Source organism: Paralichthys olivaceus, chromosome 23 (genome assembly GCF_024713975.1).
Source record: "Paralichthys olivaceus isolate ysfri-2021 chromosome 23, ASM2471397v2, whole genome shotgun sequence".
NCBI lineage: Eukaryota > Metazoa > Chordata > Actinopteri > Pleuronectiformes > Paralichthyidae > Paralichthys > Paralichthys olivaceus.
In genome coordinates, this window is record NC_091115.1 from 669,962 (window position 1) to 687,500 (window position 17,539).

Below are 17,539 nucleotides of genomic sequence, written 5' to 3' on the forward strand. Positions count from 1 at the left end.
CGTGACGTGAAGCTCGACTCTGATGCGGATCCCAGCGCAGACACGGGTACTTAAACGCACCATGAGAACCGTGGAGACTCAAGCTGCTGCTGCGGGAACACTTGTGTTTTCTCTTCGACAACAAACGTCTCAAATTCTGTTTTGCTGGAAACAACAACGTGTGAACAAGAGTCGAAGGGAGAGCGAAGGAGTTTCTCTTCGACTGGAAACAACTGAAACATCGAGACTTTTCTGTGTTTTCTTCAGGAAGCGTTGAAAGCGGCTCTGCCAGCCGCCGTGTGACGCGCTGCTCCGGGACTTTGCTCGGTGTTTTCTCTCAGAAACGTTTTTAAAAACTTCAGATTCACATAAAAACCAGTCGGAGGTCGAGAGGAGAAGTTCGTCCAGAGACTCGATGTGAAAACATTCAACTGTTGCGGGGATTCGTTCAGGAAACACAGATTGTTTTGGTGCCTGCAAACACACTCGTGTTGGTGGAGACACAGCCCGAGTTGTTTCCTGACAGTGACTCATCACTTTGTCACAGCCATTTAATGTTTAAAGTCATTACAACCTCACTCCTGCTCATAGTTGAGATCCACAGACAGATCCACAGACAGATGCACAGACAGATGCACAGACAGATCCACAGACAGATCCACAGACAGATCCACAGACAGATGCACAGACAGATCCACAGACAGATGCACAGACAGATGCACAGACAGATGCACAGACAGATGCACAGACAGATCCACAGACAGATGCACAGACAGATGCACAGACAGATCCACAGACAGATCCACAGACAGATGCACAGACAGATGCACATCACTGCAGTTATATGAAGACACAGACTCCAGCTTCCAGAGGTGACAGATGTTCACCTGGAAAACACACACACACACAGAGAATCACAACTCATGACATCAACTAACTCTCTTTATAGAAGAGAGGAATTTAAAACACACAAAATATAGAAGTGATCAACCACTCGAACAATATGGTGAAAACACTTTTACATGTGTGTGATAATTCAATAGAAATATTTGCAGTTAAATGTTCAACGTTAAAACATCAACACAAGTATTTTAAAACTGAGTGTTAGGTTCAGTGAAGATGTAGACAAACTGATGTTGTATGGAGCTTTAATGTACATCTTCAATACACTGCAACAACGAGGGTCTTACTCATAAAAGACCTGATCAGATTTAATTTCCTTCTTTCAGACAATGTGCCAGAGAATATAAAAGTTTCCCCAAAACGTCTGAGCAAAGTACAAACAGAAACCTTTACTTATCGGAGATGGGATTCATCTTGTGACAATTGGCACAAACATTGAAATGAACATAAAAACATTTTATCCTCTGTGGGATCTTCAAAAGTCCTGTGAATTTTACTCCTTTAACAGTTTTAAATGAAGGTAACATCACAGTTTATAAAGTCTGTGTGTGTTGTACTTCTTCATCACACTGGATTTTATTTTGTAGTAGTACAACAATCTAATATTGATACTGGAATCCGTCTCTTCTCATGGAGGTTGTGAGTACTGTTGTGTCCGTCCTGAGAGAAGAATCCATCACTTGTGACTCTTCTCACTCAGGTCCCAGTTTAGAACATAGGACAAGATGGAGAATGTCTCATGCGTGTTCATATGCTCTTCAATGTTTTTATAATCGAGTGCTTTCAAACAGAGGTCAAGATACCTGTTTCAAGAGGCTTCAGCTGTGTCATCAGGGCCTTCACCTGCTTCTTCATATCTGCAGCTCTGATTGATTTTGTACTTATCTCTCTGTGTACTTATATTTAATGTTCTGACTTTGTAAAAGCAACAGGACGTCTCTCTGTCTCAGAAGCTGCTTCTCAGCACTGAACTGTGTCTTTTATTTTCACTGGAGGACAAAGTGGAGTCAGAAAACCATTTTCACTTTGAGGCTTAGATCTGAATAAATGTGATAAAAGAAATGATTTGGTGAATGAGAGGATTCAGTCTCTAGTACTCAGTACTAATACAAGATGTATTCACATGAATACTTTGCACCAGCACCTTGAAGTAAGTCCACGGCTCTATGCTGGTATTTAGTGTAGTACTCTGGATGAAAGTTGTACTGTGACAGTGTGTCATGGAGCTTCTGATCACATGTCAAACACATGGAGCTTCTGATCACATGTCTTCAACATGTGTGACACATGTTTGAAACTTCACATGTTTAAATTGTGTGTGTGTCCAAGAGAAGTAGTGTTTGTGGAGTGAGCATGAGCCGTGTGAGTGAAGGAAGTAGATGTGATGAGCTGACATCAAGTGAGCTGGAGACATGTAGGAGCTCCGTGTGCTTAACATGTGATCAGAAGCTCCATGTGTTTGACATGTGATCAGAAGCTCCGTGTGCTTGACATGTGATCAGAACATGCAGCAGCAGTTTGTCCGGATGTGACGTCGTGTTTGGTGAACGTGAGCTCCAGGTGAGCGGTGACGTGGTGTGTGACTTGGAGGAGCAGGATCTTTAGGCAGCGGTGAGTGGCTCTTAAAAGAGCCGTTGTGTGGTGAGGGGGGTGCGGGCAGGTTAGGCTCTCTCGCCGCGGATGCGCCGGGCCAGCTGGATGTCTTTGGGCATGATGGTGACCCTCTTGGCGTGGATGGCGCAGAGGTTGGTGTCCTCGAAGAGCCCGACCAGATAAGCCTCGCTGGCCTCCTGCAGCGCCATGACGGCGGAGCTCTGGAAGCGCAGGTCGGTCTTGAAGTCCTGAGCGATCTCGCGGACGAGGCGCTGGAAGGGCAGCTTGCGGATGAGCAGCTCGGTGGACTTCTGGTAGCGGCGGATCTCTCGGAGAGCCACGGTCCCGGGCCGGTAGCGGTGAGGCTTCTTCACGCCGCCGGTGGCCGGGGCGCTCTTGCGGGCGGCCTTGGTGGCCAGCTGCTTCCTGGGAGCTTTGCCTCCGGTGGACTTCCTCGCGGTCTGCTTGGTTCTCGCCATCGCTCCAGAACTGAACGTAGAGAACTGAGCGGCGGAGCTCCGCTTTTATAGACGGAGCCGGGCCGCTGCTGACGCTGATTGGTCCAAACAGAGACACGTGACGGGAAGACATTCAAAATAACTTCCGGGCAGAACAGAGGAGATTTTCTAAGATTGTTTAGTACGATGATAAAGTAAGTAACATACTGAGAACATATGAAACATACGTAGAACATATGAAACATACTGAGAACATATGAAACATACTGAGAACATATGAAACATACTGAGAACATGTGAAACATGCTGAGAACTTATTAAACATACTGAGAAAGTATGAAACATACTGAGAACTTATGAAACATACTGAGAACATATGAAACATACGTAGAACATATGAAACATACTGAGAACATGTGAAACATACTGAGAACTTATTAAACATACTGAGAACATATGAAACATACTGAGAACTTATTAAACATACTGAGAACGTATGAAACATGAAACATACGTAGAACATATGAAACATACTGAGAACTTATTAAACATGAAACATACTTGGAATATATTGAACATACTTAAACTATATTGAACATATTAAACAAACTTAGAATATATTAAACACACTTTGAAAATATTCTATTTTATCTATTTTCAAAAGACATTTCACTTCTGTGTTTTTGACTCAATGAGGAAATGTTAAATGTGCTCGAATGAAATGTTCACAACATTAGAAACTTATTTTAGGATTTTTATGATAAATGTGATTAAACATAGAAATGATGAGAAACTGAATGAGAGAGTTTTACTCACAATTCAAGATTAAATGATTCTGTACTTTTTGAATACAAGGCTCAATGTTGAAGATAATACACAGACTGAGCAATATTTAATCATGTTTGTCAAACACTCTCAAAGTTAACATGGAAATCAATATAACAGCAAATGTTTGATCAAAGCAAAGAATTGTATCAATACGATCAAATAGTATTAACGACTTCGAGATCAGTATTAAAAGGTGAATTTAAATGATTTAAAATATTCTCAGCTGAGTCGTTACTTGGTGACGTCAAACCAGACGCGCAGGTTTTCAGAAACTGCTGAACCATGGGAAAACAAGCGACTCGTTACTGTCAGAAATCTTCAGTTGGACACAAAAACAGCTAAAGACAAAATGAAAATTACAACAAAATAAATTAAAATGATCACAATCAGTCCCACGATGGAGAAATGTTCAGTTTTGAAGCAGCAGGAGTCAAACTAAGCTTCATTAAATATGAAATAACAGAAAACACGTCAGTCAATTTAACAATTTAATAATTTGAAACAACCTGAAGTTAAGCGTGAGAGTTATAACTTGGTTGGTTTAAAAACGGACTCAGGACAGTTTGAGACAAACACTTCTGTCTGTCACTTTGTCTCTGGGCTGATTCAGAGGACACGAGACAGTAACAGTAATGACCCTCGATCACATGAACCTCGGTCAGGGGGAGTTGAGCTGTTGGACTCAGGACAGTTTGTCTCCATAGAACCGGTGTGTGGCTCTTAAAAGAGCCGTTGGGTGGATGTGGCGTCTGGGCAGTTTACTTGGAGCTGGTGTACTTGGTCACGGCCTTGGTGCCCTCGGACACGGCGTGCTTGGCCAGCTCCCCGGGCAGCAGCAGGCGGACGGCGGTCTGGATCTCCCTGGAGGTGATGGTGGAGCGCTTGTTGTAGTGGGCCAGGCGGGAGGCCTCACCGGCGATGCGCTCGAAGATGTCGCTGACGAAGGAGTTCATGATGCCCATGGCCTTGGAGGAGATGCCGGTGTCCGGGTGCACCTGCTTCAGCACCTTGTACACGTAGATGGCGTAGCTCTCCTTGCGGGTCTTCCTCCGCTTCTTGCCGCCCTTACCGGGAGCCTTCGTCACCGCCTTCTTGGAGCCCTTCTTGGGCGCAGTCTTCACTGGGTCAGGCATCGTCTCTCTGGGATGACAGCAGCTGTGTGGAGGAGTCAGCGGCAGACTGAATTTAAACACACCACATGTAAATGACACTGCACCGTTCCCACTCTGTCATTGGCTCCAAGTTGAGCGTCACTCTGACTTTCTACACGTTCATCAGTCATTTTTCATTCAGAGACTAAGTTTAGAGCTGAAGTGGAAATGTATATATATATGTACACACACACATATATATGTGTATATATACGCATATATATGTGGGTGTACATATAAAAAGCTTGTTGATTTAGACAGTTAAAGTTTAAAAGGTACATTTAAATGATTTAAAATATAAAGACCCGTTGTTACTTGTTGACGGCTCGCTAACGTCAGAAATCCTGTTTTTTAAAAATAAAGATGAGATAAAATATAATTCTGAGTAAAAACTGTAGATTTGATATTTTTATTAGAAAGAAGTGAATCAGACATTTTCTTCTGTGGATAAAAAACCTGTTGATATCTGAACAAACAGGAGCTGAAGCTACATGTGAGTATATTTAACTGCAGTGATGATATGAAGTAAAGTTACTGGATGATTGAAGTACTTGAGAACTCTTTGATCGTCAGTGATAACATGTAGTAAAGTTACTGGATGATTGAAGTACTTGAGATCTCTTTGATCGTCAGTGATAACATGTAGTAAAGTTACTGGATGATTGAAGTACTCGAGGACTCTTTGATCGTCAGTGATAACATGTAGTAAAGTTACTGGATGATTGAAGTACTCTTTGATCGTCAGTGATAACATGTAGTAAAGTTACTGGATGATTGAAGTACTCTTTGATCGTCAGTGATAACATGTAGTAAAGTTACTGGATGACTGAAGTACTCCAGGACTCTTTGATCGTCAGTGATAACATGTAGTAAAGTTACTAGATGATTGAAGTACTCCAGGACTCTTTGATCGTCAGTAGATTCAGTGTGTGGCTCTTAAAAGAGCCGTTGGGTCGTGTCGTCACATCCGCTCAGCCTCCGAAGCCGTACAGAGTGCGGCCCTGCCTCTTCAGCGCGTACACCACGTCCATGGCGGTGACCGTCTTCCTCTTCGCGTGCTCGGTGTAGGTGACGGCATCGCGGATCACGTTCTCCAGGAACACCTTGAGCACCCCGCGGGTCTCCTCGTAGATGAGGCCGGAGATCCGCTTGACTCCGCCGCGGCGAGCCAGACGGCGGATGGCGGGTTTGGTGATTCCCTGGATGTTGTCCCGGAGAACTTTCCGGTGCCGCTTGGCGCCGCCTTTGCCGAGACCCTTTCCTCCTTTACCGCGACCGGACATGTTGATTCGTTCGAGAGCAGAGACGATGAACTCCACCACCGAGGAACGTCCGTGTTTAAAGCCTGGGTGCGGACGTGTAGGAAAACAGTCTGCTCCTCCACGCCCCGTGAATTTTAAATGATCTCTTCAAGTTGGAGCCAGTTGGTGTCCAAATTTCCGGTTATAAACCCTTCAAAACAAAAGCATCTGACATTATCATTATTATTTCAAATGTTTTGGTTTGTTTTGAGAGGAAACAGTTTCAAAATAAAAGAATCAAATTTAACAAATTCATGAAAGATGACGGATCAGATTAATGTGTACAAATGTTTATATATATATATATATATCTGTGTGTATATATATGTTTATATATATATGTGTATATATATATGTTTACGTGTGTGTAAATATATAGTTGTGTGTATATTTATGTGTACATATATATCTGTATCTATATCAATATATATTTATATATAAACATGTCGCGGCTCAAAGAGCAGCCATCAGATGTTCACGATATTAGTCACGTGTGGATCCTCAGAACGCTCTGGATCGTTTCAGCGGCCTGTGACCGGACTCGACTCTTCAGTGAGCGGGTGTGTGGCTCTGAAAAGAGCCGTTGTGTTTCTCCGGGTCTCCGCAGCTTCTACTTGGACTTGGCGGCCTTCTCGGTCTTCTTGGGCAGCAGCACGGCCTGGATGTTGGGCAGGACTCCGCCCTGAGCGATGGTGACTCCCCCCAGCAGCTTGTTGAGCTCCTCGTCGTTGCGGACCGCCAGCTGCAGGTGTCGGGGGATGATGCGGGTCTTCTTGTTGTCGCGGGCAGCGTTCCCGGCCAGCTCGAGGATCTCAGCGGTCAGATACTCGAGCACCGCGGCCAGATAGACCGGAGCTCCGGCCCCGACTCGCTGAGCGTAGTTGCCCTTCCTGAGCAGCCGGTGGACGCGGCCCACCGGGAACTGGAGGCCGGCCCGGGAGGAGCGGGTCTTGGCCTTGGCTCGAGCTTTGCCGCCGGTCTTTCCTCGTCCAGACATTTTGAATCAATGAGTCGAAGTGAGGAGGCGGAGACGAGGCCAGGCTTTATACTGTCACTGCGGCTCTGAGCTCTTCGCTCATTGGTCAAACTGAACCCTTAGTGCGAGCGTCCAATCAGAAACGACTCGTCAAGCTTCTGTAGAGATGATTCAACTTCCGCTCAACAATTTGTAGGATCTACAAAACACAACAAGGCCGACATTTGAATACAATCAAAAGTATATAATAATCAAAAAATGTGAACATTGAAACTTTTATCATTCCAGATAAAGATGTTGATCATATTGACGTTACAGGTAAAACAAAAAAAAGTTTCTTCTCAACCTTTCATCACACATCTTCATTTGTTGAAACCATTTCACCTGTTAATTATTAAATATGTTAACAAAGTGATAAAAAAAGTAAAAGATATATTTTCTTTACTAGTGATTTAATGAAACACCGGATGTCTCTCCTTTAATTTCTATTACAGTTCAATTCTATTATAAAATTGATTTGCATTTCATACAGAAACTTTTCTTAGAGTTGTCTGATACAAATAATATCTATTAAAATATGATCTATTTTCTAATTCCCCACTAATTACAAATAAATTATCAAAAAACACCACAAATAAATCTGATGTTCAGATGTTTGACAACATTAAATATCTCCCTGACAGAGAACAGACTGTGTTTGGATTTCTGTCGTTAGATATCGTTCATATAGGTCTGCACATGAACCTGAGCTGGGAGACTAGTTTTTATACAATTACATCACAATAGATTTGTTTCACACATATTGACTGAAAAACACATTAAAGTTCAAAATGTAAAGTAACGTAAAGTAAAGTAACGAGGCTTACACAGTAAAGTAACGTAGAGTAAAGTAAAGTAACGAGGCTCTTAGAGTAAAGTAAGGTAGAGTAAAGTAACGAGGCTCTTACAGTAAAGTAACGTAGAGTAAAGTAACGGGGCTCACACAGTAAAGTAACGTAGAGTAAAGTAACGTAGAGTAAAGTAACGAGGCTCTTAGAGTAAAGTAACGTAGAGGAAAGTAACGGGGCTCACACAGTAAAGTAACGTAGAGGAAAGTAACGGGGCTCACACAGTAAAGTAACGTAGAGTCAAGTAACGTAGAGTCAAGTAACGTAGAGTCAAGTAACGGGCTCGGGGGTCAGAGGGGAAAGGTTTCCCAGCATCCTCTCTGATTGGCGAAGTGATGTCGGCCATCTTGGATTGTAGCGGGGAAGAAAGATTGATGCGGTGAGATTCTGCTTTTATTCTTTTCAACAATTTAGAACCGAGTTTAGAACCGAAGCGGAGCCGCAGCGGAGCTCGGACCGTGTGCTCGTCACCACGGGACCGAGCTGAGAGGAGAACCGGGGGAACACGACTCTAACCGGAGCAGCGCGGCCCCGGTTCTTTTTGTTGTTGTTTTGGGAAACCGACCGACGGAGGCGGCGTAGGCCCAAACCCGAACAAAACACACTGTAGCCGGCCACTGGCTCTGCCCGGTAGCCGGTCTACCTAACTGCTGAAGACACAGTTTACCGGCTCGACGGGCCACGTTAAAGCCGTTTATAAAAGCTCATGTGGCGGCCTTCTTACGGTGCTTTTAGCCGAGCAGCTAGCCCGGTAGCGAGCGTTAGCTCGCTTGCTAACGTACGCGTGTATTCCCGTTGAAGCAGGCGTTAGCTTACGCGTTAGCCTACGCTAGCTAGCGGTAGCTCCCGACACATTTGGAGCTAACGCGGTAACTGCAGCGAATAACTAATATTTGATCTCAGTCTGACGAAGAGGACGTGACGCGGGTCGAGTCAGTTTATTGGAGTTGAACAAAACAAGCAGGAAACATTGAGTTATGATGAACGTCCGTCAGATTACAGCAGCTTTATTAGCTCATGCTGCTAACATTAGCTGCCTGCGCCTTTAACGGATATTTGAAACAAGAAGAAGAAGTTCTCTGTGTTAACGGCCGCTGGTCCCCGGTGGAAGGTTCCGGAGAACTCATCCTGTGAACCGCAGGGTTTTAATACACTTAACGCACGAGTGAGACACGGTATTAGCCCGTTAGCTTCATTAGCAACTGTTTACTGGCTGGAGATTGCGGGTGTTTAGTTAACCTACTTTCCACCAACACAGTCAAACCAGTGAAATCAGAGCAGACACGTCTGAGCTTCACATCTGTCAATGACCGCTGATAAAACCAGAGTCAGAGCTGCACTGAAAACTTACTGATCTAAAGCTGCTGTGAGTTCATACACTAGATCTGTGTTTCAGTCTCAGCTGACAGAATCCTCTGCAGACACTGGTATGCACCTTCAAAATTAAACCCTTTTTACATTGATCCCTGTGGCTGGTTTTGTCCAACAGCCCTGACATCAACCTAAAACCCAAATAATATGTAAAAATCCACAAATTTAATCTTTGTTTTATAGATTGTATTACTTTGTTTTCAGGCTTTTACAACTTGTTTAATGTGAGGATATGGACTTAACACCTGCACGTGCTTGTGGAATCACAGATGCAGAGATGTGTTTTGGGCATTACAGAGACAATACAGAAGATAAGTTCCTGTTAAAAGAGTAATATTAATGCCCATTATTCATCAATTTGTGTTTCAATTAACTTCTTAGTCAACAAGTAAAACTCTTGACTAATAGTTAAAGTTGACCTTTCAAATATCTTCTTTTGTTTGACCAGCAGACTGAAACCTGAAGATGTTCAGTTTAATATGAATTAAAGTGGTTAAAATTTAACTTCATTATTAAATGATCAAAACAGTTATAGTTTATTTGTCTGTCAACTGTTGCCTCTGTACAAATATAAGTTTAGTTCACAGGATCTTTTAAGATGGCGTCATGAATCGCTGTGTGTGACAGACAGGAGCTGATTCACCTCATCATTGTGTTCTTGGCCATGTTTCCTCTCTGGTTTCTCAGGTGACACGAGGTATGTTTGGTGCTAACCGGAAGAAGTTTATGGAGGGGGGGGTGGAGAACGACTACGCGGACGACTCAAGCCTCTATTACAGCCAGCAGTCCATGTTCCCTCCTCACCGCCCGGATAAAGATGTGAGTAACTGCTAGCCAGGGTTTTCTGAATCAAACTTCATCATACACTTTATACTGTTCCATTATATGTGCATATTTAAAGTATTTTGTGAATACTTCAACTGAGAGTCCTAAGAATTGTAAACACAACTATTAACCATGAACCACCTCATCTCTACCGTTAGTTAAACAATCTGTTGGATTTCCTCTGTGTTCAGATGCTGGTGTCTTCCTCTGCTTCCTCAACGGGTCAACTGTCACAGCTGGGAGCCAGTTTATATGGTCCGCAGAGTAAGATGCACACACACACACTTGTCTGTTTAGGATCTCATTCAAATGCTTAAAACTTTAGACGCTTTAAGTTTCTAATGTACAAAGACAGTTTTCATCATCCACTTTTAGATCTTTTCACAAGTTCAAATATTTATTTTGCCGTGTACGTGAAGCTCACAAGTTTGTTTTTCTACACAGATGTTTAAACTGAGATGGCTCATGTCATCAAGATGTCTTCTGTCTCTGTGTCTTTGTTGTAGGTGCGTTGGGGTTTCCCATGCGTGGTATGAACAGCAGCGCAGCACCTCAGTTAAGTCGAAGTGGTCTGAACCAGTCTGCCAGCCAGCTCTCCAGTCATGCCAGTACACCCAACACTGGAACAATGCACACGCCTCCATCACCGAGCAGGTACGGCAAAAATACACTTTCAATGCTTTAATATGTAGTTTATATTTTCAGTATTTATGTAGTTATGAGCAAAATGGAAATATGCCTAACAATCGATGGATGGAAACATCTGTTGTTTTCAGAGCTTTAAAGTTCTGTTTCACAGACTCCATCCACCCAGATAAGTCTCATATCACTTTCACACGACTCCGGAGTTTTCCAGCCTCTTAAATCTTTGTCTGGTTTTAGTTTGAAAATCCGGGGTTGTGTTTTAGTCTGGACTTAGGGAAACTAAGGCTTTTGTAAACAATTATGCAAACGCCCACCTTCTTTTTCTGATTGGCTCTTATCAGTCACTTGACTCGACTACCAGCGGTGAAAGCAAAGCGTCGCTAACACTCACTGTCAGTTACAGTTCCAGCTGCTCATGTTCCTCTTTCTCGCCACAAACTTTATCGTATGTGAGCATGAAACCACAAAACCACCTCCTGCAGCTTTAATCCCCTGGTGTCTCTCTCTGCAGGGGGATCCTGCCCATGAGCAGCCGGAGTGTTCTGAACCACAGCCAGCAGGTGGGGGGTCCCACGGGTCAAGCAGGAGGGATGGGTGGAGACAGGGGAGGTGGCGGCGGAGGAGGGAGGAGCGGCAGCATGGGGAGTCCAAGCCGGTCGTCGCCCAGCATCATCGGCATGCCCAAACAGCAGCAAGCACGGCAGCCTTTCACTATAAACAGGTAACACACACAGACTTAGACACTTGACTAGATGTTTAATAATCAGAGAATCAAAGCTTCTTTCCTTTGACATACAACAATTAGTCTCCTGGTTGTTTTCTAATATTTAAGTTTATTGTCTCGTCTGTAAATAAGTAACAAATGTCCATCATAGTCTCCCAGAGTCCGAGGGGACTCGCACTCAGAGTCAAATTAATAAAGCAAGATTTTTGCAGCTTCATGTGTTGAAACCAAAAACAAAGAATAACACCAGTGTGATGTTGTGACTGTGGTAAGATCGATACCAGTGTTTTTGACGATTCAGTTTCTCCTTTTGGTTTTAGATGAATTTGTTTTCTCTTCAGTCTCAATCGGTTCAGAGAATAATCCAGTCTGTGTTGTGTGTCAGTATGTCAGGGTTTGGGGTGAACAGAAATCCCGGCTTCAACTTAAACAACTCATTATCCAACAACATCTTCAATGGAACAGGTAAAAAAAAACTTTAACTAAAATGTTTCTCATCTGAGGTTAAATACTTGATTTGTTGAAATATTGGACTAAGCTTCGAAACGTGGTCATTTAACTTTTGTGTTTCTGTGCAGACGGCAGTGAGAATGTGACGGGGCTGGACCTGTCAGATTTCCCGGTGTTAGCAGAGAGGAGTCGGAGGGACGGAGGTTCGAATCCCACCCCACTGCTCAACCCGCTGGCCGGTCGGGCTCCTTACGGTGGGAGTGTGTGATTTCATTACTTTGAATTATTATGCTGTAATCAACGCATTGCTAACTGCTCTTTCCTCCATTTTCCCAGTTGGCATGGTAACCAAGCCGTCCAGTGAGCAGTCGCAAGACTTCTCCATCCATAACGAAGATTTCCCAGCTCTCCCTGGGCCCAACTACCAAACAAAAGACCCCACCAGCACCAACGAAGACAGCAAAACGGTGACTTTTCTCTTGGTGGTTTCTGACCCTCCGGGCGCTCTGCGCTCCGACGGTTTCACTTTGGTTTATGAATGAAAATAGATTCAAAGTGTCAAACTGTATTTAGCGGCATCGTGTTGTAGTTTGATTTCAGATAGTGGAAGGAAGTAGAAAGGTGTCACACGTCTCTGTTTGCAGTCTGTGGTCGAGCTTCCTGTTCGTTTCTTCGGCTCGTCCCACTTATTTTGTTTCAAATTGTTTTCCCTCCTTTTTATTGTCCAATCAGAATCTGAACTTGTCAGGAAAGTCCACCTCTAACTCAGACGGTCCAAAGTTCCCTGGTGACAAGAGCTCTGCGCCTAGCAACAACAACCAGCAGAAGAAAGGGATTCAGGTTCTTCCTGACGGTGAGAGTCATGTGACACGTCCACAGAGAGGAGGGAACCATATGAGCGTAATTTAGTCTGAACCGTTGTCATCTGTTCTTTCTGTGTCACAGGGCGCGTGACCAACATCCCGGTCGGCATGGTAACAGACCAGTTTGGAATGATTGGCTTGCTGACATTCATCCGGGCGGCAGAGACGGACCCTGGCATGGTCCACCTGGCGCTGGGCTCAGACCTCACCACGCTGGGCCTCAACCTCAACTCACCCGAGTACGACACACACACAAGCCTGTTCTTCAGATGTAGCTTAAATAAATCATATCAGCATCTGTACGATTCGGCTTCGAGCTGATCGTGTGCTGCAGGTACATGTGTTGGGACAGGAACAATTCACCAGGGCATTTTTCACTAGTCTCATCTTATGTATGTTCCTGTGTTTCAAAGAATTCGGACTTCAACAATCAATTTTAGATAATTCAGTTCTTCGTGTACTAAGAAGAGAGAGATTTGAGATAATAGCAGATTCAAGAAACGACCATCAGCCATTTATAAATCCAAGGTCAAGGTCTAAAACCTGTCCTGTGGCCACAGTGTCTAATGAATATATATATTTTTTTTTCAATCGCAGAGAAAGTAAATCTAAATGTCTCTCCCTTTTTTTCTGTCTTGAGCAGGAATCTCTACCCTAAGTTTGCGTCTCCCTGGGCGTCGGCTCCTTGTCGACCGCAGGATATAGGTGAGTTTGAATGTTTGACTATTCGTCCTTGTTTTCATCACGTGGTCACAAAGCAGCTGCTATAATCATGGTGCTGGATATGTAAATAGTTTGTAAGACAATGGGAGTTTTTGATCTGTAAAAAATGTGAAGTAAAAGTTTCACAGACTCAATTTCTGCACAAATGTCATATTTAAAAAGGACCAAGAACAAAAAACATGAACGAACAGAACTTTTCAAAGTTAAATGCTGCATCACAGCTTTTTGTCTGTCGCCTGTTAATATTCATATACTCTGTCCCCGAGTGGCCAAAGTATGTGAATTGAAAGGATTTGATCCGTTCACTTGATTTTAATATGCATCTCTTACTTTGACATCATTTCCTCCTTCAGACTTCCACGTCCCGTCGGAGTATTTAACCAACATACACATAAGGGACAAGGTACGTAATTGGCATGAAAGTACATCAGGGTTGATTAGAGGATTTCTGGTCTGAGTATCTCATTCTCTAACCTCCACCCTCCTCTCTGCAGTTAGCAGCTATCAAGTTGTCTCGATATGGTGAAGATCTGCTGTTTTATCTCTACTATATGAACGGTGGAGACCTACTACAACTACTGGCTGCAGTAGAACTGTGAGAGGAACACACACACACACACACACACACACACAGTAATTACCCAGAAAGTCAAAGTGAGTGTTGATTAGAGGCGGAGTTATAGTGAACTGTTGTGTGTTTCCAGCTTTAACAGGGACTGGCGGTATCACAAAGAGGAGCGGGTTTGGATCACCCGGGCTCCGGGGATGGAGCCCACGCTGAAGACCAACGCCTACGAGAGAGGGACCTACTACTTCTTCGACTGCATCAACTGGAGAAAAGTGGCCAAGGTGAACGTGAACACATATTTACATTTGTCACTTCCCCAGTGTGGGTTATTGAGATCTCACCCTGTAACTGTTTTTTTAGACCCATTTTAATGCTCTTGATTTTTGCCTTTAAACATCATGTTCACCGTGTTTTGTTCTGTATCTTTGTTTCAGTACGTTGCCTTTAGGACGAGGGATTTGAATGTTTAAAGTGTAAATACAGATTTAAAATGCGAAGCTTTTTTTGTAAAATTGATTTGACATCAAGCAACATTCACCTTTCGAAAATAAAAAGCAGGTAAAATCCAGTGAATGAATTATTCATGAAAATAACCGTAAAGTTTCTGTTGATTAATTAATGATGAGTTGACTATTCGTTTAATTATATATTTACAGATAAGATGTTTTACTAGCTGTAAAGTAAATTAAATCCAGAACTGTAATTAATTAAATTCCGATGTGAACTCACGTTTAAAACTTTGTCTTTGTTTTCAGGAGTTTCATCTGGAGTACGATAAACTAGAAGAGCGGCCTCACGTTCCCTCCACATTCAACTACAATCCTGCCCAGCAGGCCTTCTGATTGGCTCTCCCTCCTCCTGCCTGCCTGCCATTGGCCCTCCTGGCTCCTCCATCACCACCCGTCTAGGTTTTATTCCACCTCCACACACATTTAAAGTGAATCTGGCCGTTAAGGAGTCGGGACAGGAGAGGACGTCCTGTCTCTTGACCTCTTAAGACTTTATCATTTTAACTTTACAGATTTTTTCTTTGTTCTTTACCTCATTTTATTTTGTTTTTAACTTTATTTCCCACCCTCCCTCCATGGGTTTGGTTCTGTTTTGTGGAGCACAGACTTAATGTCAACAGACAGCACAGTACAACAATCACAGACACGAGTGCTGTAAATAACTGTCCATCTGATCGAGTGATTCTCGTTTCTACTCCGTCTTTCAGAATCTACTATTTTTTTGTCAAGAGAAGCTTTTAAGAAGAAGCAGATTTTAACACAGAACACAGGATTCGATCACAAACGTCAGGATGGATAATTATTTCAGTCTGTGTCTGAAGAACTAAAGATATTTATCAGTTTTTCTTTATTTTTACCAGGTTTCTCCAACATTACACATCAGAGCACACACATCAGCAAACAGTGGACAGTCAGGAGAGGAAATGCAATGTACATTGTAGCACTATTTCATAATAAAAGGAGAAAAAACATCTTTTATTTTGGTTTGTTTTGTGGCAGTGCCTGAAGCAGCAGCGGGTTTAGGATTAAAGACTTTTGGGGTTTTAACCAAATCAAGTAAAGTTTAATGACCAGAAACACCAGCGACTCAAAGTTAGTTTAAAGACTAAACTTAAAGAGAAAATGGCTTTTGGAAATTTTTTTTTTTTTTCTTATTATTGTCAGAAATTCCTTATAAGGACCAGAGGACCAAAACCAGGGACGTCACCGGGGGGGGGGGGCACTGTGGTGAACATTCGGGGCAGCAGGACACTTTGTAGGACTGAGTGAGAATAAGAGATAAAATCATGTTCACTGATGTTTCAATAGACTCGAGACAGAAGTCACATGTATCAATACTCATTAGTAAGAGTTTGAACATGGGAGAAGAAAATATCACCACACGTCTCTTCTAATTTATTTTCATTAAATAACGCAGCAGAACAATAATAAGTAAAATAAAAAGAAAGTGAGAAATAAAATTCATCATGTCAAAGCTCAGAGGATAAAAGTTTCAGACAGATTAAAAATGTCTTCACATCTCGTTCACACTCTTCATCCACAGTTTTAATTTCCATTTTTATTTGATTCCAACATTACAGCTCCTGTTTTCTCTCTGTAGCTCCTCATTTCTTCACCTTTCGTATTTCATTCATTTTATCTTTTCTGTCACCTCCTTCATTTATTTGCAGCATCTGTTTTCTGCTCAGCAACAGTCGAACCAATCAGACTGCTGGATAACCTCTCCGAGGGAAAAGTAGGAAAGGTTTGACATGTTGGGAAATGTGTTTATTCACTTTCTTGCTGAGATTCAGTGATTGATGCCACCTTCATGTCAGTGCTGCAAATATTAGGCAACAGTCAGCAGATGATTAACCTGGTGAACACAGGAGATGACATCACAACGCTCCTTTAGAACTCGGTCACACCTGATCTGCTTCAGACTCGTTCCTCAGACCAGAACAAGTGTTTTCACTCTGGATCGAACTGAACCAGAGTGAAAACACTTTGTTGGAGAGTTTGGACTTTTGGACCAATCACAGGAAGTAGAGACACATTAAACCACAGAAGAAGAAGCAGCTGCAGTCTTCACCTCTGCCTTTTGGACCACACGCACGGACACGAGGGTGGTGTCAACCTCTCAGTGAATTGTCCCAGATGTTAAACTTTCAGGGTCATGAAATGTCCCAAAAAGCCTTAAATGTATTGATTTATTTGATTTAACTTCCCTCCAGGAGTTACCAATGTCCAGTCGGGTGTGTGTCTACATATACACGTCTTTATACGTCTGTGTTTATACACACACCTAGAATACGAGGCAGTATTTTTAAGAAAACAGGAAAAACCAAAAATCTTTTTTCTGAAACGAGGAGACTCTTCTGCTGGCCGCCAGTAAACAATGCAATATCCGACTTCCTGTTACCATGGAAACCATCACGGAGATGGTGTTTGCAGGGGACCACCTCCGACTCCACGGACACATCAACCAACCAACCACCTTCCAGCAATGACGCCCGCTGCAGCGACGATGACGACGACTGTGACGGCGTTGCCACGACTACAGGGGCCAGCTTGTTGACACTACAGCAGAAAAGCCAAGGACACGCCCACAGATCCCATGTGACCTGCTCGACAAGATTTGATTGGAGAAATACGACTGAGGCACTTGGCCATTGGCTGTTTTATTAAATATGGCAGCTAGTGTTTTAATAGGAAAAAGAATAAAATAAATATTCTGATAATGAAATTTAATGACGACTCTGGATTGTTTGTTTTGTGTTACTATGGAAACCGTCACGTTTTATTT

The 17,539-nt window shown here is 43.0% G+C and overlaps 5 protein-coding genes across 9 annotated transcripts; 1 reads left to right on the forward strand and 4 right to left on the reverse strand.

Moving 5' to 3' along the window:
- Positions 1 to 1,750: 1,750 nt before the first annotated feature.
- On the reverse strand, positions 1,751 to 2,983 carry LOC138406780 (histone H3). The gene has a single exon (XM_069519936.1). The coding sequence runs from the start codon at positions 2,952 to 2,954 to the stop codon at positions 2,544 to 2,546; it is 411 nt and encodes a 136-aa protein (XP_069376037.1). The 5' UTR covers positions 2,955 to 2,983; the 3' UTR covers positions 1,751 to 2,543.
- A 1,253-nt stretch (positions 2,984 to 4,236) lies between these two features.
- Positions 4,237 to 6,195, reverse strand: LOC138406783 (histone H4). The gene has a single exon (XM_069519939.1). The coding sequence runs from the start codon at positions 6,193 to 6,195 to the stop codon at positions 5,884 to 5,886; it is 312 nt and encodes a 103-aa protein (XP_069376040.1). The 3' UTR covers positions 4,237 to 5,883.
- On the reverse strand, positions 4,237 to 6,237 carry LOC138406782 (histone H2B 1/2-like). The gene has a single exon (XM_069519938.1). It carries the CDS (start codon positions 4,892 to 4,894, stop codon positions 4,520 to 4,522), a length of 375 nt encoding a protein of 124 aa, XP_069376039.1. The 5' UTR covers positions 4,895 to 6,237; the 3' UTR covers positions 4,237 to 4,519.
- On the reverse strand, positions 5,308 to 7,210 carry LOC138406781 (histone H2A). The gene has a single exon (XM_069519937.1). The coding sequence runs from the start codon at positions 7,208 to 7,210 to the stop codon at positions 6,824 to 6,826; it is 387 nt and encodes a 128-aa protein (XP_069376038.1). The 3' UTR covers positions 5,308 to 6,823.
- Positions 7,211 to 8,302: 1,092 nt separating this feature from the next.
- Positions 8,303 to 15,725, forward strand: LOC109644324 (CCR4-NOT transcription complex subunit 2-like). 5 transcript variants are annotated; one of them, XM_020109682.2, is made up of 15 exons: positions 8,303 to 8,455; positions 10,135 to 10,266; positions 10,464 to 10,527; positions 10,779 to 10,926; positions 11,429 to 11,638; positions 12,027 to 12,106; positions 12,220 to 12,351; positions 12,428 to 12,558; positions 12,824 to 12,944; positions 13,037 to 13,193; positions 13,598 to 13,659; positions 14,031 to 14,080; positions 14,172 to 14,272; positions 14,382 to 14,526; positions 15,001 to 15,725. In XM_020109682.2, the coding sequence occupies exons 2-15, from the start codon at positions 10,147 to 10,149 to the stop codon at positions 15,085 to 15,087; spliced, it is 1,608 nt and encodes a 535-aa protein (XP_019965241.2). In that variant the 5' UTR covers positions 8,303 to 8,455; positions 10,135 to 10,146; the 3' UTR covers positions 15,088 to 15,725. The 5 variants fall into 5 exon arrangements, with proteins under 5 accessions (XP_019965241.2, XP_019965238.2, XP_019965240.2 ...); XM_020109679.2 differs by having other exon boundaries at positions 8,304 to 8,455; positions 10,464 to 10,536; XM_020109681.2 differs by having other exon boundaries at positions 8,304 to 8,455; positions 10,464 to 10,536; positions 12,220 to 12,345.
- Positions 15,726 to 17,539: the final 1,814 nt, after the last annotated feature.

Bases quoted from the DNA above. Each gene is read 5' to 3' on its own strand.
- LOC138406781 (XM_069519937.1), bottom strand. From the start codon at position 7,210: ATGTCTGGACGAGGAAAGACCGGCGGCAAAGCTCGAGCCAAGGCCAAG.
- LOC138406783 (XM_069519939.1), bottom strand. From the start codon at position 6,195: ATGTCCGGTCGCGGTAAAGGAGGAAAGGGTCTCGGCAAAGGCGGCGCC.
- LOC138406780 (XM_069519936.1), bottom strand. From the start codon at position 2,954: ATGGCGAGAACCAAGCAGACCGCGAGGAAGTCCACCGGAGGCAAAGCT.
- LOC109644324 (XM_020109679.2), top strand. From the start codon at position 10,147: ATGTTTGGTGCTAACCGGAAGAAGTTTATGGAGGGGGGGGTGGAGAAC. The intron at 10,267-10,463 runs GTGAGTAACTGC...CTCTGTGTTCAG, and splicing joins CTCACCGCCCGGATAAAGAT to ATGCTGGTGTCTTCCTCTGC. The intron at 14,527-15,000 runs GTGAACGTGAAC...CTTTGTTTTCAG, and splicing joins ACTGGAGAAAAGTGGCCAAG to GAGTTTCATCTGGAGTACGA.
- LOC138406782 (XM_069519938.1), bottom strand. From the start codon at position 4,894: ATGCCTGACCCAGTGAAGACTGCGCCCAAGAAGGGCTCCAAGAAGGCG.